Source organism: Macaca mulatta, chromosome 16 (genome assembly GCF_049350105.2).
Source record: "Macaca mulatta isolate MMU2019108-1 chromosome 16, T2T-MMU8v2.0, whole genome shotgun sequence".
In the NCBI taxonomy this organism is placed as follows: domain Eukaryota; kingdom Metazoa; phylum Chordata; class Mammalia; order Primates; family Cercopithecidae; genus Macaca; species Macaca mulatta.
In genome coordinates, this window is record NC_133421.1 from 79759157 (window position 1) to 79778884 (window position 19728).

General features: G+C 39.0%; 1 protein-coding gene across 5 annotated transcripts in view; it reads left to right on the forward strand.

Annotated features, from left to right (window-relative positions):
* Positions 1-3081, forward strand: part of KCNJ16 (potassium inwardly rectifying channel subfamily J member 16) — a 170664-nt gene extending 167583 nt beyond the window's left edge. For all 5 annotated transcript variants that reach the window (XM_015120221.3, XM_077972608.1, XM_001083706.5 and 2 more), the window contains one exon: positions 389-3081. In XM_015120221.3, coding sequence (XP_014975707.1) covers positions 482-1738 — 1257 coding nt within the window. In that variant the 5' untranslated portion in view covers positions 389-481 and the 3' untranslated portion in view covers positions 1739-3081. The remainder of the gene's footprint in view (positions 1-388) is intronic.
* The last annotated feature ends 16647 nt before the right edge of the window (positions 3082-19728 follow it).

Sequence of the window (19728 nt, forward strand, 5' to 3'; positions counted from 1 at the left end):
ACACATATCTGAATTGTATTTTGCCTTTTCATATTAGCAATTACTTTGTTTTCTAAATACCCTCATGCAAGAAGAGTTCACAAAAATAAAGCAGATTTTTTTTTTTATATCAGGTCAGAAAAGTTAGTGAGGCATCATTTGGGATAATCACAGTGTTTACTCAAGCCTTATTCATATATAAAAATGTTATTTTCTCTAATTGCATATTTTGCCTCTATAATGACTGGTTGAATTCTAAACTGAAATGAGTAATCAATAGTGTGCCGCTGATGTTCAGATGAAGTAGTAGCTATTTTAGATGGTATGACACTGCTCCAAATTTGGCAAGTTTCTATGAAGGTGGACATCAAAAGCTAAAAAGTGTGTTTTTGTTGTTGTTGTTGTTTAGGTTCTAACTGAAAACCCAAACCAAGAAATAGCAACACATCTAGAATTCTTACTACTACAAAATTCACCTGGATCCCTAAGGGCACAGCAAAGAATGAGCTATTACGGCAGCAGCTATCATATTGTCAATGTGGACGCAAAATACCCAGGCTACCCACCAGAGCACATTATAGCTGAGAAGAGAAGAGCAAGAAGAAGATTGCTTCACAAAGATGGCAGCTGTAATGTCTACTTCAAGCACATTTTTGGAGAATGGGGAAGCTATGTGGTTGACATCTTCACCACTCTTGTGGACACTAAGTGGCGCCATATGTTTGTGATATTTTCTTTATCTTATATCCTCTCATGGTTGATATTTGGCTCTGTCTTTTGGCTCATAGCCCTTCATCATGGCGATCTATTAAATGATCCAGACATCACACCTTGTGTTGACAACGTCCATTCTTTCACAGGGGCCTTTTTGTTCTCCCTTGAGACCCAAACCACCATAGGATATGGTTATCGCTGTGTTACTGAAGAATGCTCTGTGGCCGTGCTCATGGTGATCCTCCAGTCCATCTTAAGTTGCATCATAAATACCTTTATCATTGGAGCTGCCTTGGCCAAAATGGCAACTGCTCGAAAGAGAGCCCAAACCATTCGTTTCAGCTATTTTGCACTTATAGGCATGAGAGATGGGAAGCTTTGCCTCATGTGGCGCATTGGTGATTTTCGGCCAAACCACGTGGTAGAAGGAACAGTTAGAGCCCAACTTCTCCGCTACACAGAAGACAGTGAAGGGAGGATGACAATGGCATTTAAAGACCTCAAATTAGTCAATGACCAAATCATCCTGGTCACCCCAGTAACTATTGTCCATGAAATTGACCACGAGAGTCCTCTGTATGCCCTTGACCGCAAAGCAGTAGCCAAAGATAACTTTGAGATTTTGGTGACATTTATCTATACTGGTGATTCCACTGGAACATCCCACCAATCTAGAAGCTCCTATGTTCCCCGAGAAATTCTCTGGGGCCATAGGTTTAATGATGTCTTGGAAGTTAAGAGGAAGTATTACAAAGTGAACTGCTTACAGTTTGAAGGAAGTGTGGAAGTATATGCCCCCTTTTGCAGTGCCAAGCAATTGGACTGGAAAGATCAGCAGCTCCACATAGAAAAGGCACCGCCAGTTCGAGGATCCTGCACATCAGACACCAAGGCGAGACGAAGGTCATTTAGTGCCGTTGCCATTGTCAGCAGCTGTGAAAATCCTGAGGAAACCACCACTTCTGCCGCACATGAGTATAGGGAAACACCTTATCAGAAAGCTCTCCTGACTTTAAACAGAATCTCTGTAGAATCCCAAATGTAGTCCTAAATTGTGATTATGAGGGCTACCACTAAATCATTTTATCTTCCAGCCAATCACCGTAGGCAAGTCGTTGTAAACATGGCTTTTTTGAAAGTGTTATAGCTATGTTTTGTGATGATGCTGGGTAAGTAGAGTAAGTTAAACGTGGTAAAAGATAATCTAAAAATTCCATAGTTCTCGATTATTAAAATTTTTCTTGTTAGCCAATTTTGTATTAAGAATGCTATTAAGAAGCCTAATTGATTAAAATGTATCTTTTTTATTATCTTATATACTTGTATCTTCAGTTGGAGGTGTAGTATTCAAATATGGGGATATGAAGGCAGGAAGGAGGCTAGAATAAATAAAAATGAAAAGACAAGTAAGACAGCATAAATAATACATTTTTAAATATGTCAACATTGATAATACAATGAAGATTTGCTATAAAAAGTATGATATCTAACCAAGATATGCAAAAGATGCATTCAGTAAGCTGTAATGTTGAGAAATGTAACTGTGAAATCAGCTCACCAGTTCAAGTCACTTGGTTTGCCACTTGGACGGTCTTCGTTTCAGCGAGCATAGCTAGTGGCTGTAAGAAACTGTCCACGCCACCAGTTCCACTGCCACTTGCCCAGGTAGTGATCAATGAGAGCTAGAAGCGATTTTTTCTCTAACCGATGAGGCAGAAGAAAAGTTAACAGTATTTAGGGCAGCATTTCTCTCTTAAAGTCTCTGGTTGACTCCAACAAACGGAGACCAGAAATAAGGCAACCATAACCTTGCTAGGTTCTCTGAGAAGGGGAGGTTCTATGTTCATGTCCCACCTTCCTCCAGGACGTGACCAAAGGACAGGATCATATAGATGAGGTGAGGGGATGGTTAGCAGTGAGAAACATCCTCAGACCCTTGGAGAGAAACTGTTGCTAGCTTGCTAGTGCCGAAAGATTGCAACTTTGGCTGCTACATAAAGGATAGAACCTTTTTGGGGGGAGGGTGGGGAAAGAGATACTTATTTGTGCCCAGAAGCAGTTATGTATGCTTCTAATCTTGGTTACCGTACAAGACACAAATGACTCAAGTTGTGGATTGCAAGAAACTCTTTTATTGAACTTGGAACAGCCATTTAAATGAAGGATTTTGTGAGATAGAATTCAATTATAGTGATTTTAATGCACAGTAAGTGGATAATCTGAGTACAATGAAATTTCTTAAATTTTATAACATGAGATAAAGTTGTATACTCTACTTTCATGTTAAAAGATGTTAATCATGACTACTTTAAGCACACACCAACTGGCCTATGAGTAAAGAGTCACTTTAAACTTTATAAATCAAAGAAATATTAGGTACATTCAGAATTCTTTGTGTTTTGTGTCTGTTTTACATTGTTGCTGCATTGGCAGTATGTGGCACAGTTTTTATTATTTATTTCATTTAAATACACACACACAGACACACACACCCAGTTTTTGCTTTTTCTGGAAAATCTTTCTCTCTCTCTCAATTTAAATTAAAACACACAAGTGAATGAACCAAATTACATAGTCCAAGATTATAAATAAAAGTAAAATATATAGGTATAGGTAGATAGAGTGCCTTTCTGTTTCTTTTCTTTTTTTTTCTTTTTTTGTTTTTCTTTCCTTTCTTCCCTCTTCCCCCATCCTTCCCTTTCTCCTTCCTTTTCCCTCGTGGTTGTTTTTTTTTTGTTTTTTTTTTTTGTTTGTTTTTTTTTTTGGCCTGGGAGTAATAAAGTTACTTTTTAAATGCACATGTGCAATCTTTTATTCCTGTTGTTTTATGCATAAGAGATTTGTTCAGGTCAAAAGTTGCAAAACTGTTCTGAAGCTTAATATTAGAGACCCAAGTAAGATGATTTTTTTTTTTTTTTTTTTTTTTTTTTTTTTTTTTTTTTTGAGACGGAGTCTCACGCTGTTGCCCAGGCTGGAGTGCAGTGGCGCGATCTCGGCTCACTGCAAGCTCCGCCTCCCGGGTTCCCGCCATTCTCCTGCCTCAGCCTCCTGAGTAGCTGGGACTACAGGCGCCCGCCACCGCGCCCGGCTAATTTTTTGTATTTTTAGTAGAGACGGGGTTTCACTGTGGTCTCGATCTCCTGACCTTGTGATCCGCCCGCCTCGGCCTCCCAAAGTGCTGGGATTACAGGCTTGAGCCACCGCGCCCGGCCAAGATGATTTTTAGTCCTGCTTGAGGAATGCACACTCCATTTAAAAAATTATGCACACTGTAGATTTGGATTGTACAGCAGCAATTACTTGGCTAAATTAGAGTACTGCAATCTTGTAAGTAGAAAACAGCCACCATAGCCGGGCGCGGTGGCTCACGCCTGTAATCCCTGCACTTTGGGAGGCCGAGGCGGGCGGATCACGAGGTCAGGAGATCGAGACCATCCTGGCTAACACGGTGAAACCCCGTCTCTACTAAAATACAAAAAATTAGCCGGGCGCGGTGGCAGGCGCCTGTAGTCCCAGCTACTCGGAGGCTGAGGCAGGAGAATGGCCAGAACCCGGGAGGCGGAGCTTGCAGTGAGCCGAGATGGTGCCACGGCACTACAGCCTGGGCGACAGAGTGAAGACTCCGCCTCAAAAAAAAAAAAAAAAAAAAAAAAAAAAAGAAAACAGCCACCATGACAATAGACAAAAACACTTAAAAATTTTTTAGCTTGTTTTACCTTTGACCTACATCTAGTTTCATGTCACCTTGCTTTGCTTTGTTGAGTCCGCTACTGCTAATGTTTGCCTTTCAATATCAGAATGGGGCATCAATGTCCCATGAAATACATTTTGTTGTGCTCTGAGCCTCTATAATCAAATGCTTGTACTCAGAAGAGAATGTAAATTCAGCATTTCTATGTGATATTTATCTCTAATTGTCTGTGTAATTTTATAACATACTTGACAACCCCAGTGAGTTACTTAATAATAAAGATCTTAATGCAAAAAGTGTGTACATATACCTATATTTTCAGTGGTATAAGTTATCTTTGCTGGCGCGGTCAGCATTGGGTATAGTGCACCGAAAATAAGAATGCTGCTTCGTATAAATAGAACATAGGCAGCATTGTAAAGCATTTTTATGTTTTTTTTTTTTAAAAGCTTGTAGAACAGGTATATCTGAAATAAAAGTTGGTTGTTTCTGTAAGTATCACAAGCAGGTTCTATGTAGAATGGCAATTCTAGTTTCAAATGCCCTACCAATAGCGAGAAGTTGGGTGAGTATTTTTTCTTATGCCATCTACTTTTTCCCCCAAAATGAAATTATTCAGTGAAGTTAATTAGATAAAAAACAAATTGTAGCATCAAGGTATTGCTCCACTGTGTGCTCTGGTTTCTGAACAGGGCCCTGGAGAAGTGAGTTAAGACTAGGGAGAGGGAAGGAAATATTATTTTCGTGTGCCACCAGATTAGTGAGTATTATCAAGTGATTTACGCATAGATTTAATCCCCACAATAACATAGTAAGCTGGATATTTTAAATTTCCATTTCATCGACTCTCCAATCATCTTTTCCTTAACAAATTCCTAATTGGAAAACAATGTGTTCAGGTTTAAAAAAAAAAAATTACAGCTGTATTTCCAGTCCCGATGCAGGTTGCTGGAGGGTAGGGTTAACTGGCATAGTTCTGGCACATGAGATGTTAGCAGGAATCTTTGGGTGCGGCTTTTATGAAAGCTTTTAAGCTGACTTGGCTGGCAGATGCCCTGTTCCTCTCCCTGCTCACCCTTCTTTCCATCTGGACTTCTAACTTGGTAACTTATGTTCTTGAAGCCACCTTGTAAGAATGCAAATCAAGGACACCCCTACAAGGGAAACTAGAAAGGTAGGAAAGACTGCAGCCTTAGATTGCATATCTCTAGACGTCTTTTTCATGAGTGAAAATAAATATGATTTATAATTGACACAGTGAGCAATATATCTAAGGGAAATTATCCAGGAAACAAGGCTGGTAGGAAAAAAAAAATGATGCACAACTTAGGTCCAACTTGTGCTTGTCCATGACAGTTGATAAAGTCAATCACTGTGGAAATAGCTAGCTTGCTTGCTTGCTTTTTCTTTCTTGCTTGCTTGCTTGCTTGCTTGCTTTTTCTTTCTCCTTCCTTCCTCCCTCCTTCCCTCCCTCCTTCCCTCCCTCCCTCCCTCCCTCCCTCCCTCCCTTCCTTCCTTCCTTCCTTCCTTCCTTCCTTCCTTCCTTCCTTCCTTCCTTCCTTCCACCTTGATAAAAGGATTAACCAGACCTCCTGCTCTTTTGCTTCTTTCTTCCCCCCAACATAATTACATTCTGTGTTTTATTGGGACTTTCACTAAGGGTGAATGGTCTAAAATCCACAGAAACCTCGATAAAGCAGGCACTGCACAAGTTGGGCAAAAAAATCAAACTCCGGTAATACTGTCTCAGGCCCTCTATCCCTTACCAAGACCAAACTGCATCCATTTAGCATATTTGAGAGGATTTCAAATACACACAGAGGAATCCAGATTTCTCTTTAAATATTTGTATTTCCTAATTTCTGAGTTGGCCAGGACATGTGCTGAGTAGATTCTCTGGGCCACTTTTATGTAAATTATTAGGCACCAGATTCTACTCAGTTTAATATATTCTATCTATGAGTCTCATCGGTTACAAGCCTCGATTCTTCTGTTCTGAATGTTCTGCAAGGCGTGTGCAAAGTCCTGTGTCTTTTAGGGTAAGATTTGCTTGTGGATATCTAGAAGCCACGCCTATTCACCCTGGGTACTCTATAAATCACAAAGCCCTGACTCAATTCTAAAATCAGCGTGGCCTCTCTCTCTCTCACTTTCATTTTTAAAGGAGCAGTATGACCCAGGCTCCTGAGAAGAGAGCTTTTGGCTCCACATGTAAAAGGCAAGTTGGCGTCAACACAACACACAGACAGATTATGCAGCAGGGAAGTGCTTGGTAAATTCTTTTCAAATGTTCCCCTAGATAGGAGGTCTTTGAAAGCAAAAACTAGTAACCGAGATTCAGTTCAGATAAATCTGTGGGCAGACAGCAAGTAAGGTCCCCGAGAAGGGGCATTTTCCTAAAAAGACATAATCATCATGCTGCCCAGAAATCACCCTTGGTCTGCATTACTTTGTAGCTTTTCTTCGATCAGAAAAACCTTATCTACCAGTAAATTCCCAAGTGTTTCTTTCACTGCTCTTGGTTTCCTAAAGCAACTGAACGCACTCCTCTTATGACTATGCGGTTGGGTCATGAGATTTGGCTTGGAGTAAGCAGCCTCTTGCCTCATCCTGCCACCCTGTGCTTCTTTCCTTGGAAATGTCCAAACTTGTGGTTTGGGATTCTCTGTGCGGAGTTTGGAGACTTACGTCGACACCTCTACATGTTTTGAAATTCGATAGATTCAGTTGCTGAGCACCTAGCAGGGACAGGAGAAAAAAAACAAAAATAAAGTGAATAAAGTAAACTATAGCCTTTTGCTCTTGGATCTCACTGATTTATTCTACTTTCTAAATACTGTAACGTAAAAGGATACCATGTCCAGGGTCTGTCTGCTGTCCCAAGAAAAAGCAGCTGGACTGAGATGGAGAGTCTTCCAACTAAATAAGGCAATCTGTGCTGGATAATCACTCATCTCAGGCCTGGAATGGAAACTCTGGGGACACTTCAGGCTGCAGAGAAACAGGTTAATTATTTAAAGTATTTCAGCAAGCCCGATGGATGAAAACTCAAACAAATAGATTAAGTCTTGCTAAATTACATAGCCAACGAATGCTATTTTTTTTTTTTTTCCTCTATGCTATCATTTACCACAGGGGCCTATAAAAGGTCTTTAATCACTGTCTAAGTAACTTGAACTTGAGATAGGGCCCCTGGAGATGTAGTCACTGTGAAAACTTCTTTACAGCAAGTTATCAGAAATCTTCAAGTTTCCACATAAAATACTTCAGTCACATGCGATACTCACTGTGGTTAAATGCCCTTTATTTGAATTAGAAGCACATGTTGAAGATCAATTATTTATTGTGCTGCTGGTTGATTCTTTCTGACACTAGTTGGCCTGGGGAAGGGAGGCCAGTCATAGGGGCCGGGGTAAGGACAGAGCTAACCTCTGCTAGCCGCCAATTCCAGAACCAAAGATTTTTAGGATATCTCAGGAGGACATCGGCTCATTTAATCAGATCCCTTTTTATGTAGGAGGAAACCTCCAACTCGGGAGTTATCTGCCTAAAGAGTGACAGACATGGAGGGACAGAAGAAGAAAACACAATTACCAGGGACCAACCTGGGGCAACAAGCAGACCTGGTGCTGCCCAAGGTGGAAATATTGCTATTTTTTAATCAGTAAATAGCAACAATGATCATTTCAAGCCAGTATTTTCTAGAAGTACTATTGATCGTTAAGTATTTAAAGAAGTGGCAGACACAGTGGCTCACGCCTGTAATCCTAACACTTCGGGAGGCCGAGGTAGGTGGATTACCTGAAGTCAGGAGTTTGAGACCAGCCTGGCCAACATGGTTGTGAAACCCCGTCTCTACTAAAAAATACAAAATTAGCTGTCTGTGGTGGCATGCGCCTGTAATTCCAGCCACCCAGGAGGCTAAGGCAGGAAAATTGCTGGAACCCAGGAAGCAGAGGCTGCAGTGAGCCGAGACCACGCCACTGCACTCCAGCCTGGGCGAGACTCCGTCTCAAAAAAAAAAAAAAAAAAAAAAAAGTAGAGAAGCTGGGAAAGCAAAGGAAAAAAAAAAAGAAACAAATGTGGGAGGCAGCTGCTAAGAGCCTTGATAAAGGAAGATAAACGTCTTCAAAATGTGCACAAACAATGATTGACTAAAAAAAAAAAAGCTCGCACCTTTTCAGGGAAATGCTAATGTACAGTGAGGCACACCTATGTACACTGATTTATTGCCACCAAGCCTTTTACCTTGGAAGCAGAAATATTTAGTCTTTTGGCAGGGCCAGCCTAAAAGAATAAGCAAACACAAGGAGCAACAGTGTTTTTTTGTTTGTTTGATTTTTTTTTTTTTTTTTTGGAGCAACGGAGTTTTTTTGTTGTTGTTGTTTTCATTTTTATCATTAAATGGACGTACTCCCTTATTGAAACAAGTGCTATGAAGAAAATAGCCCAACCTGAGGGAATCACACAGACTTGGGCTGGGTATAGCTGCTTATTAACTGTGCCACCTGGAGCAACTGAGCTGCTGTCTCTGATTCTCAGTTTCCTTAGCTATAGATTTCCTTTCTGTATTAAGCTACAAATTTAAGGGTGCAGAATTAAGAATCAAATGCCTTAAGTTTGAATTCTAGTTCTACTGCTTTCTTTTTTAAAAATTAATTATTATTATTATTATTTTATTTTTTTTGAGATGGAGTCTCACTCTGTCACCCAGTCTAGAGTGCAGTGGTGCGATCTTGGCTCACTGCAACCTCCACCTCCCAGGTTCAAGCGATTCTACCGCCTCAGCCTCCCAAGTAGCTGAGATTACAGGTGGGCGCCACCACACCCAGCTAATTTTTTTGTATTTTTGGTAGAGATGGAGTTTTGCCATGTTGGTCAGGTTGGTCTTGAACTCCTGACCTCGGGTAATCCACCTGCCTCGGCCTTCCAAAGTGCTGAGATTACAGGTGTGAGCCACCACGCCCAGCCTAGTTCTACTACTTTCTTACTGTGTCACTTTGGGCAATTTACTTAACCTCTCTGGGCCCAAGTTTTCTCAACTGTGAAGTAAAGAAAGTAACAGTACCCACCTTACAATTGTTAAAAGGGTTAGTGAGAAAATATTTATATGATCCTTAGAAGAATGCCTAGCACATAATGAATGCTAATACACTGTAGGCAATTAATACTGCCAGCAGCAAACTCATCTCTTTTGGTGTTTCATAATTTACATTCCTTAACTTTTAACATTGACCTAATCAAAAAAAAAAAAACCAAAAAATTGAAAAGGAAAAATCATGCAACGGTTTAGTAGAAGAAATATGAATTATTCCCAATCCAAGTGTAAATGGTTTCTGTACTAGCTGACCAAAATTACTTTGGATGATTTATATCATACATCCTTTCCATTGTGGGAGGCATGAACATTCAGTAAAATACAGTTTTGAGAATAAAATACTACTCTACTCAGATACACCTAGGGCTTAGTGAATAGCACCAAACAGAGGAAAAATCAAACTGCATATAATACAGGATAATCCTCCCGCATTATCTACTTACTGGGCATTAAATTAAAGCCATTTCCAAAAGTACTTAACTGCTTCATATCATAATAACATGTGTTATTCTCAAACTGTTCAACATGTTCCAGTTAAATTGGAGGGGTCCTGAGAGGAGCAGGCTTATCATCCCAAAATAATATATCACTACTCAACTAAGCTGCTACTCGCTGAACTTGAAAAACCTCACTGGCCTGTGATGTGCTAGTGGATCCCACAGAGCTTTTCAAAAACTGCTCAGAAGATAGAACCACAGCTCATGATGGGAAAGAAGAGGTGTGTTGAGCACATTTGAGATGGGAGAAGAACGATTCATTTTTTTTCTCTAATGTATGACATACATTTGTAGGAAGATCATGATTAAATCAGGCAGAAGAGGATTCAGATTCCTTTTTTAAAGGTGTGCCCCTTGGCAGCTGTATGAACTTGGGTAATTTTCTAATTGTCATTGAGCCTTAGTTTCTTCGTGAGTGTAAATGGAGCTAATCATATGTACCTGTGGGCTTTCTCCGTCCATGTTGTGCTGCTTACAACAAAATACCACCAACCGAATAAGTTGTAATGAACAGCAATTTATTGACTCACAGTTCTGGAGGCTGGGAAGTCTAAGATTGAGGGATAGCCTCCTAGTTGTGTCATCCCATGGTAGAAGGTGGAAACACAAGAAAGGGCAATAGAGAGAGAGGAAAGGTGACAAAATCTCCCTTTTACAACGAATCCACTCCTGTGATAAAGGCATTAGTCCACTCATGAAGGCAGAGCCTCCATGGCCTCATCACCTCTCTAAGGTTTCACCTCGTAATACTGTTACAATGGCAATTCAATTTCCACATGCGTTTTGGAGGAAACAAACATTCAAACTATATTATAGGCTAATTGTAAAGAGTGTATTAGGATACTCTTACACACAAACACATATATATGAACATACCTATAAATATATGTGTGTATGCTAATATACACGTATATATATGTATGTATAGACACACATCCAACTATCTGGCAGATAGGAGTTATTCAGTAAATGAATATTCTCTGTTTTCTTCCATATATATTATATCAAGGTATTTTCCATAATACCTTGATATAATCCATAAATATCAAGGTATTTTAGAGGAATTTGAAAGCAAAAGTATTATTAGTGGTAGGATAGTAATGCTCTACTGATTATCACAATTTAAAAAAATATCTTATGTTTTCATCTTGATATGGAGGTTGATGTATGAGATCATATTCTTCTCCCGCACCCAAGGGAAATTGATTTCCATCTCAGGGCTGCCATTAATGAGCTGTGGGTTCGGGGGAAATTAACCTCCTTATTCCACTATTTCTGAACATTAACGACATGGATGTTCTTTAAATTACTTTATGGTTCTTTACAGCCACAAAATGTGCTGATTTTTCCTCGCTCTACTTGTAGCCCCAATTTTTTTGTTGTTGGCTTACAATGCTTTTATTTCATTGGCATATTACTACAGTCTAAATGTTTCTGTCCCCTCCAAATTCTCATGTTGAAATCCTAAGCCCCCAAGGCGATGGTATCCAGAGGTGTGGCCTTCGGAAGGTGATTAACTCATGGGGGTGGAGGCCTCATGAGTAAAATTAGTGCCCTTTTAGAAGAGGCCTGAGAGAGACCGCTCACCCCTTCTACCCTGTGGAAATATAGTGAGAAGGTGCTGCCTCTGATCCAGAAAGTAGACTCTCATGAGACCATGAATCTGCCTTGATCTTGGACTGTCAAGTCTCCAGAACTCTAAGAATTAAATTTCTGTTGTTGATAAGCCATCCAGTTTATGGCATTCTGTTACATCAGACTGAACAGGGTTAGGTACATAAATATTTTAGTGCAGTCTTTTCTATTCTCATAATTACTGTATCATCTGAATTCAGCTGGAAAGTTCCCACTTTACAATACTTTGTGCAACTTTAAAAATCTTTCTTTAATGTACAACTCACTGTGATGTACATTTTATACATCCCATGATTATAATTTGACAACTCAGTTGAAGTAATATTTGTTGAATTTAGTTTTCAGTTCTGCTATTACGGCCCTTTTCTAAAAGTGGGTCTGTTTTAAACAGGAAAATTGAAGCTGTTTAAAAACATCACAAAAATGGATTTCAAAAAAAGATGAAATATTGCTTTTACAATTGTAATAGCAGGAAGAAAGTAGCATCATGAAAAATGTAATAACTGTGGTAGAACACTAAAATTCCAACGGGGACACCTTACACTCATGACATAAACTAATAAAAGGCATCCTCATACATGTTATTTTGTAAAATACCAGAATTCTTAATCTAGGGAAGTTGGGGAAAAATGCTCATTTATGGATGTTACTAACCTTTCATGTTATTATAAAGGAGTGCATCAGGGCCGGGCGCGGTGGCTCACGCCTGTAATCCCAGCACTCTGGGAGGCCGAGGCGGGTGGATCACGAGGTCAGGAGATCAAGACCATCCTGGCTAACACGGTGAAACCCCGTGTCTACTAAAAATACAAAAAAATTAGCCGGGCGTGGTGGCAGGCACCTGTATTCCTAGCTACTCGGGAGGCTGAGGCAGGAGAGTGGCATGAACCCAGGAGGCAGAGCTTGCAGTGAGCTGAGATTGTGCCACTGCACTCCAGCCTGGCCAACAGCGAGAGTCTGTCTCAATAATAATAGTAATAATAATAATAGTAATAATAAAAAGGGGTGCATCTTCAGGTGGGTGATTTGTTTGATGAATGGCAAACTGTACCTGGCTAGCCTGTATTTCATTTTAACTTGGGGAAAAGGTGGTTTCTCTTGTATACCTTTCAAGTGAGTGTAGCTCACCATCATTGCAACACCTAGATTCCCAGGCATCAGTGGTCTCCCAGTCTCCTGAACATGATGAGAGATGGCCTGTTCTCAATACAAAGCCATCACAAAATAAATTCAGGGCACACTGGGCTATTCTGGGATCTCTTCCAATATTGTGCCTGGCATGAGATGCAGAAAAGCAGCAATTTTCAATGGACAAATCTGAATCTGTAGTGTAAGCCGAAGTTTCTGGAATGGTATTTTTATTCTTATATTATAAATAAATGTTAGCATGGTCATGAAATAACTAAGACTGAATGGAGAGCAGCATTAGATCCATTGAACAATATTAAGTTGTGTTTATCCTTCTTCAAAAGTGTAACTTATTATTTAAGTTATTACTCTTTGTTTTAAACCTTTGGACAATAAATAAAATGATAACTCTCTGGACCTGCTTGTCCTAGTGGGACTGGAGATTGGAGGAAAAACAAATATTAATGATGTTGCAGGCAGAAAGAAGACAAAAAATAAACAAAAGCACTCTGCCTTTTCTCCAAAGGTTGGGATGATATTTAATTACAAAATGTCATAATTGTAGTGATAACAATATTAATAATAACAATTATGTAAATGCCTCTGGTAATTGCAATTCTATTAGGAGGCTGAGTATTTTTGGTCACTATTGTGCCACCTTGTGGTCACAAGAGAACACATGTTTTTTCCATGAAGTAAATCCATTAAGTTTTAATTTATCCCCCACTGCTATGGAATGATATTTGGAAAAATAACTTGGAATGCTTGGGGTCAATCATACCCATAAACAAAATATAATGGACACCATTCAAGTCAGAAAATAGCAGACACTGAAAAGCAACAAACAACATTGTTCTAAGTATAGATTCCATGTACTGGATTTCCCCCAGCTACTTCAACATGGATTACATATTTAGAAGATAAAATTGTAGTTTCTTTAGACTGCCATTCTCAATCTACAAATATAGACATGAAAATCTGGATGGCATCCATTGAGCATCTAATAGATAATTCAACACTCTATTTACTGCAAGGGAAGGCAGCCAAAATTTAGGCATCGATTAGCAATATTGTGTTAAAATAATCACGCTAATGGATATATAGGTATAGCTTAATAAACATGATTTTAATGGCATGAGTGAATATCTGCTTTATAAATATGTATATTATAATCTCATAATTTGTATGCATTTCAAAGAATTGTGATATTTGTTTAAAGGATTTTTCTGTTTTCTAAATCCTACTTATGTCAGTATCCAGATGGGATGAATAGAGAAAGGTAGGATTGGCCACCTTCCCATAGAGTACTGTCTGCTAGGAACTAAATAATATATTTTGTAACAAACTCAGACATTTAATGGCCACCATCTTATACCATCAGTGCTTATTTGATTAAGGCTGTGATTTTTCTTTTTAATTAAAGATAAAAATATTAGAAACAACAAAGTCTCCATAATTCTGTCATTATAAGTAGTGGCTGTGGGTGTACATTGGGGTGTGTGTATAGAATTTGGGTGGAGGAGGAGGAGAGAGAGAGAGAGAGAGAGAAAGAAAGAAGTAGCGTATAAGATAACTTAATGCATTCTCACAAATATACTGCCATGCTAGTGTTGGTTTTAAGTCTCTCCATCCATCTCTCTCTTTGTCTCTGTTTCTTTGTTTCTTGACCTTATATGTATCGATTTCTCTCTTTTCTCTGATTTTTTTCTACCTCTTATTCTTACTCTCTACATATTAGTCTCTCGTTCTCTGTCCATTTCTGTGTCCATTTCACTCTCTCATTTAATTTACATTGAAATCTAGGAGGTCAAGTAATCTAATTACTAATGGATTACTAATGGTGTGGCCTTAGGAAAACTCCTCAAACATCTAAGCCTCAGTTTCTTGTTAAATAGGGGTTAAAGTACTTAGGGGTTAAAGTACTTACCTCATAAAATTGTTCTGACAACGAAATGAAACATGACATGTTGTAAAAGCCCTTAAGACAAAATCCAGCACAGAGTAAATGGCCAATATATGGTGTTGATTTTTATTTTTGTTGTCTGTGAAATGTAAACATTTTTAGTATTCCAATCTGTACCATCATAAGATGCTCTAATACTGTCTTATTTATAGGTATAATAAGTGACAGATGTAACTCACAGAATTTTAAAAATGAATCTCTCATGTACTTCTTCTAACCACTTTATCAATGAAAGGCTCAGAAGAAGATGTCTTACTTACAATCACATAATTATTAAGTAGTAGATCTGATACAAGAATTCATATCTTCTATATCCTTACACACAGTTCATTGCAATGAACAATAATTCCCAATGTAAATCATGCCTCTTTTAGTAGTCTTTCTTTTCTTTCTCTTCTTTCTTTCCTTCCCTCTTTATTCCTTTCCTTTTTCTTTCTTTGTCTTCCTTCCTTTTTTTTACATTTCTTTCTTTCTTAAATTAATGCAGTCAGTGAGATAACAATTTTCAACAAGTACTCGATTTTTATAAAATTCATTAATTCATGCATTCATATATATCATGTGTCAGATCATTTATAGACATTTTGAAGGTATTTCCCTCAAAATACCTTTAAATAAAAAAAGGTATTTCCCTCACGGAACTTAAAATACAGTGGGAGAGCAGCCGGGTGCTTTGGCTCACACCTGTAATCCCAGCACTTTGGGAGGCCAAGGCGGGTAGATCACCTGAGGTCAGGAGTTTGAGACCAGCCTGGCCAACATGGTGAAACCCATCTCTACTAAAAAGTACAAAAAAATTAGCTTGGTGTGGTGGTGCACGCCTGTAATCCCAGCTACTTGGGAGGTTGAGACAGGAGAATCTCTTGAACCTGGGAGGCAGAGGTTGCAATGAGCTGAGACTGCGCCACTGCCCTCCAGCCATTTGAGACTCCATCTCAAATATATATATGTATGATATATATATATTGTATAAAATATAAATATACATATGTTTATATATACATAGTGGGAGAGTCAGAAAGTAAAGAAACAAATATATTTACTCATGCTAAGTCTAATGATGTTTCATTACCAATGGATCACATATACAATGGTAGTCCTACACGGTTATAAAACCATATTTTTTATGTGCTTTTTTCTGTATTGAGATGCACAAATACTTACCATTGTGTTGCAAACTCCTACAGTATTCAGTACACTAACATGCTGTATAGGTTTGTAACCTAGGAGCAACAGGCCATATCACAGAGTGCGTAGTAGGCTATATCATCTATTAATAGCTTTGAGCGAGTACACTCTATGAGGTTCTCACAATGACAAAAATCACCTGATGATGGATTTCTGAGAACATATCTCCATTGCTCAGCAATGCATGACTGCAATTTAATGTCAGGTACCATTAAGGGGAATGAAATAAAAAATAAAGAAACATACCGGTGCAAAGATAAGGTGCCATTTTAGGTAGGGTAGTCAATAGAGACCTCTCAGTAATGTTTACCCGGATAACCAGAATAGAGAAAGCAAGCCTGTGGATGCCTGAAGAAACAGAATTCTTAACTCATGCCAAGGCCCTGAAGAAGAATTTGAGAATCTGGGGGCAGGGGGTGGGGGACAGTAAAATTAAGATTCAGTTTTGGCCAGGTTATGTGTCAGATACCCATTTTATACTCAAAGGGTGACAAAGACTAGAAAGTTGTATGTGTGAATTTAGAGTTGTGAAAGAAAGATCCATAACATGCACATTTGGAAACCATCTGTAAAGGTAGGTAAGTAGATAGGTAGATGATAGATAGATAGATAGACAGATAGATAGATAGACAGATAGATAGATAATGACATAGGCTTGAATGACACCTCCTAGGAATCAAATGGAGATAGGGAATTAGGTTGTGAGGTAGAGCTAGAATCACTGTAACACTGTGAGGTTAAGGCATGTCCTAGTTCATTTAGTGCTGCTATAAAGAAATACCTGAGGCTAGACAATTTACAAAGAAAAGAGGTTCATTTGACTCCCAGTTTTGCAGGCTGTGCAAGAAGCATAGTGCTGCCATCTGCATTCGGTGAGGACCTCAGGTTGTTTCCTCTCACAGCAGAAGGTGGAAGAGAGTTGGCGTATGCAGAGATCGCATGGTGAGAGAGAAAGCAAGAGAGCAAGAGGGAGGTGCCAGGCTCTTTTTAACAACCAGCTCTAATGGGAACTTAGAACTCACTCCCCATGGGGCTGATTTCTCATGAATAGGTAAATAGAAAGGCATTATTTTATTCATGAGGAATCTGCCCCTATCACCCAAATACTAGGCATTAGGCCCCGCTACCAACACTGGTGATCAAATGTTAATGTAAGATTTGGAAGGGACTATATTCAAATGATTGCAAGACATAAGGGAAAAGGCAGAGAAGAATGGTTACTTAAAAGCTAAATAAAGAATGTGATCCAAGGAAGAGAGAGGTGATGGATTGTCAGTGACAGAACCAAGCATCAAATACTTTGGAAAGAATATCTGGGGTAAATGCTTAACGGAAGACGGTTCAATAGAGAATGAGAATGAGAGGTGAGAAAGCAGAGAAAACATTTGAAAAGTCTTGATGCTAAGGAAGGAAGACAAATGAAGTAATAGCTGGAGGGAGATACAGGGTCATTAGAAGCTTTCTTTTTTTCTTTCTTTCTTTGTATTTTTGCTTTCTTTTGTTAGTGGGAGGTAGTTCAGTATGTTTATGAACAGATGGGAATGATCCCTCTCTAAGGAAAAAATAGATAATGTAGGAGAGAAAGGATAATTAAAGATGCAGAGTCCTTGAATACATGAGAAGGGATCTCGTCTACAAGTAGAGGGAGTGGTGAGAGCTCATCTAAGCTACAGACACAGAAAGGGAAAAGCACGCACAGGTAGAGACGCAGAGGTGGATTTCACGTTGGGTGAGAGAGAACTAAAGGTTGAAGTTGTTCTTTCTGCTTCCATGTTTTTTCAGTGCAATGAGAAGCAAGGTAATCAGATCAGAGTGAAGGATATTGTTAGAGGTTTGAATGCAGATAGGAAAGGTTCAAATACTCATGTCAGAGACTAGGAGATTAAATAGATTAGGACAATTAAATAGGATTGTCAGGCAATACAACAGGATTGTATTTTTAATATTTTTTAAATTGAAACAGGATATCACTCTGTTACCCAGTCGTAGAGTGCAGTGGCATAATCTTGGCTCACTGCAGCCTCGACCTCCCAGGCTCAAGTGATCTCCTACCTCAGCCTCCCAAGTAGCTGGGACTACAGGTGTGCGCCACCACGCCCAGCTAATTTTTATATATTTTTTAGAGACAGTGTTTTGCCATATTGCCCAGACTGGTCTCTAACTCCTGAGCTCAAGCGATCCACCCACCTCAGCCTCCCAAAGTGCTATGACTTCAGGCATGCACCACCATGCCTAGCTAATTTTTGTAGAGACAGGGTCCACTATGATGCCCAGACTGATCTTGATCTTCTGGGCTCAAGTGATCTGCCTGCCTCGGCCTCCCAAAGTGCTGGGACTACACGTGTGAGCTACCGGCCAAGACTGTACTTTTAAAATAACATAAGACTGAGCATGGCTGTATGTTTCTCTTCATCTATAACATTTGTTATAAACTTTAGTTTCCAAGAAACTAAATCCGTTGAAAAAAATCCAGCTTTCCAATATAACATGTTTCATTTTTGTGAATGACACATGCACTCACAATTCAATAAAAGAGATGACTAATTTTATCTGCCATTGAAACATTAATTGTGAGGATCTGGAAATACGTGACAAGATCACCATTACAGCTCAAGAAGAACCTCTTGCTACTTAAGTATAACACAGAGCAGGATCCACTGTCTCTGCAATGTGCCAGCTCTTCATCCTTTTATCTATTTGGTCACATATTACAAAAACTGTTGAAGGGAAATAGGAAAAGTGGTTGGGACTCTATCAGAAACACTTATCCTAGCCCATGGGTCTGTGTACTGTTTCACAAACTTTCTGGTATATCATATTAAGACATACTAGAAGGTACTAAGTGCTGAATACATGAGCTAGAGAACCAAGAGCTGTTTAAACTAAAATTGTCCTAGAACAGCAACCACCTGGCTATGTGGGTTGATGCTGGAGCTAAATAGCAATCAATTGAGAAATGAAGATTTCAGTCAAATAGTTCTTCATCTTCATAATAATTTTACTTACTTTTTCCATCCATGGATTTGCTGTTTTTTTCTTACACACTCGTGTACAATGTCAAAACTGGTTCTTTCCCTTAAAGCCAGCCCCCCACTTTTGGGAGTGAGAGTAGAAGCAATTTTTCTTTTTTTTTTTAAAGTAGAGACAGGGTCTCCCTATGTTGTCAAATTCATGAGCTCAAGCAATCCTCCTACCTTGGTCTCTCAAAGTGCTGGGATCACAGGCATGAGATACCATGCCAGGCCTCCTTAATGGATTTAGTGCTGCCTTCCTCTGGGATATATTCTTTGATATCCCTTTAGAAGACTTTTAGTGTTCTAAAAAAAAAAGTGAGAACGAGAGAAAGGGATGGAATGGATTCTAGTCTGACAATAGCTTTTTAGTGAATAAATGAAGTATTCATAAAGGGGAGCGTGGGCGTATGTTAGAACACGTGTTGTAGCTACTGTCCCAATGAACAATGTTCAATATATTTTTAAAGTATTGAAAAAAAGACATTTATAGTGGAAAAAATCTCTATCTTAATATACTTTTTGTGACTGCCATAAACTTAATTGCTATATGTGAATGAGGGATATTTGATACAATATATGAATGAGGGATATTTAGTTTTCAGTAAAGTTGATGTTTATCAGGTGGCTACAGCAAATCATTGATTTTTGTTAGCTGTCATAGCATATAAGCAAGACAGAGGCTTGCAAAAACTTGTTGGCATGCTTGTTTACAAATACTTACAGAGGAAACTCTTTTGAAAATATCAAATGCACTATCTTCTTATTTCCTGCTTATTTGCAATGAAAGCTGCCAGTCTACTAAGTTTTTCCAGGAGCCTGTA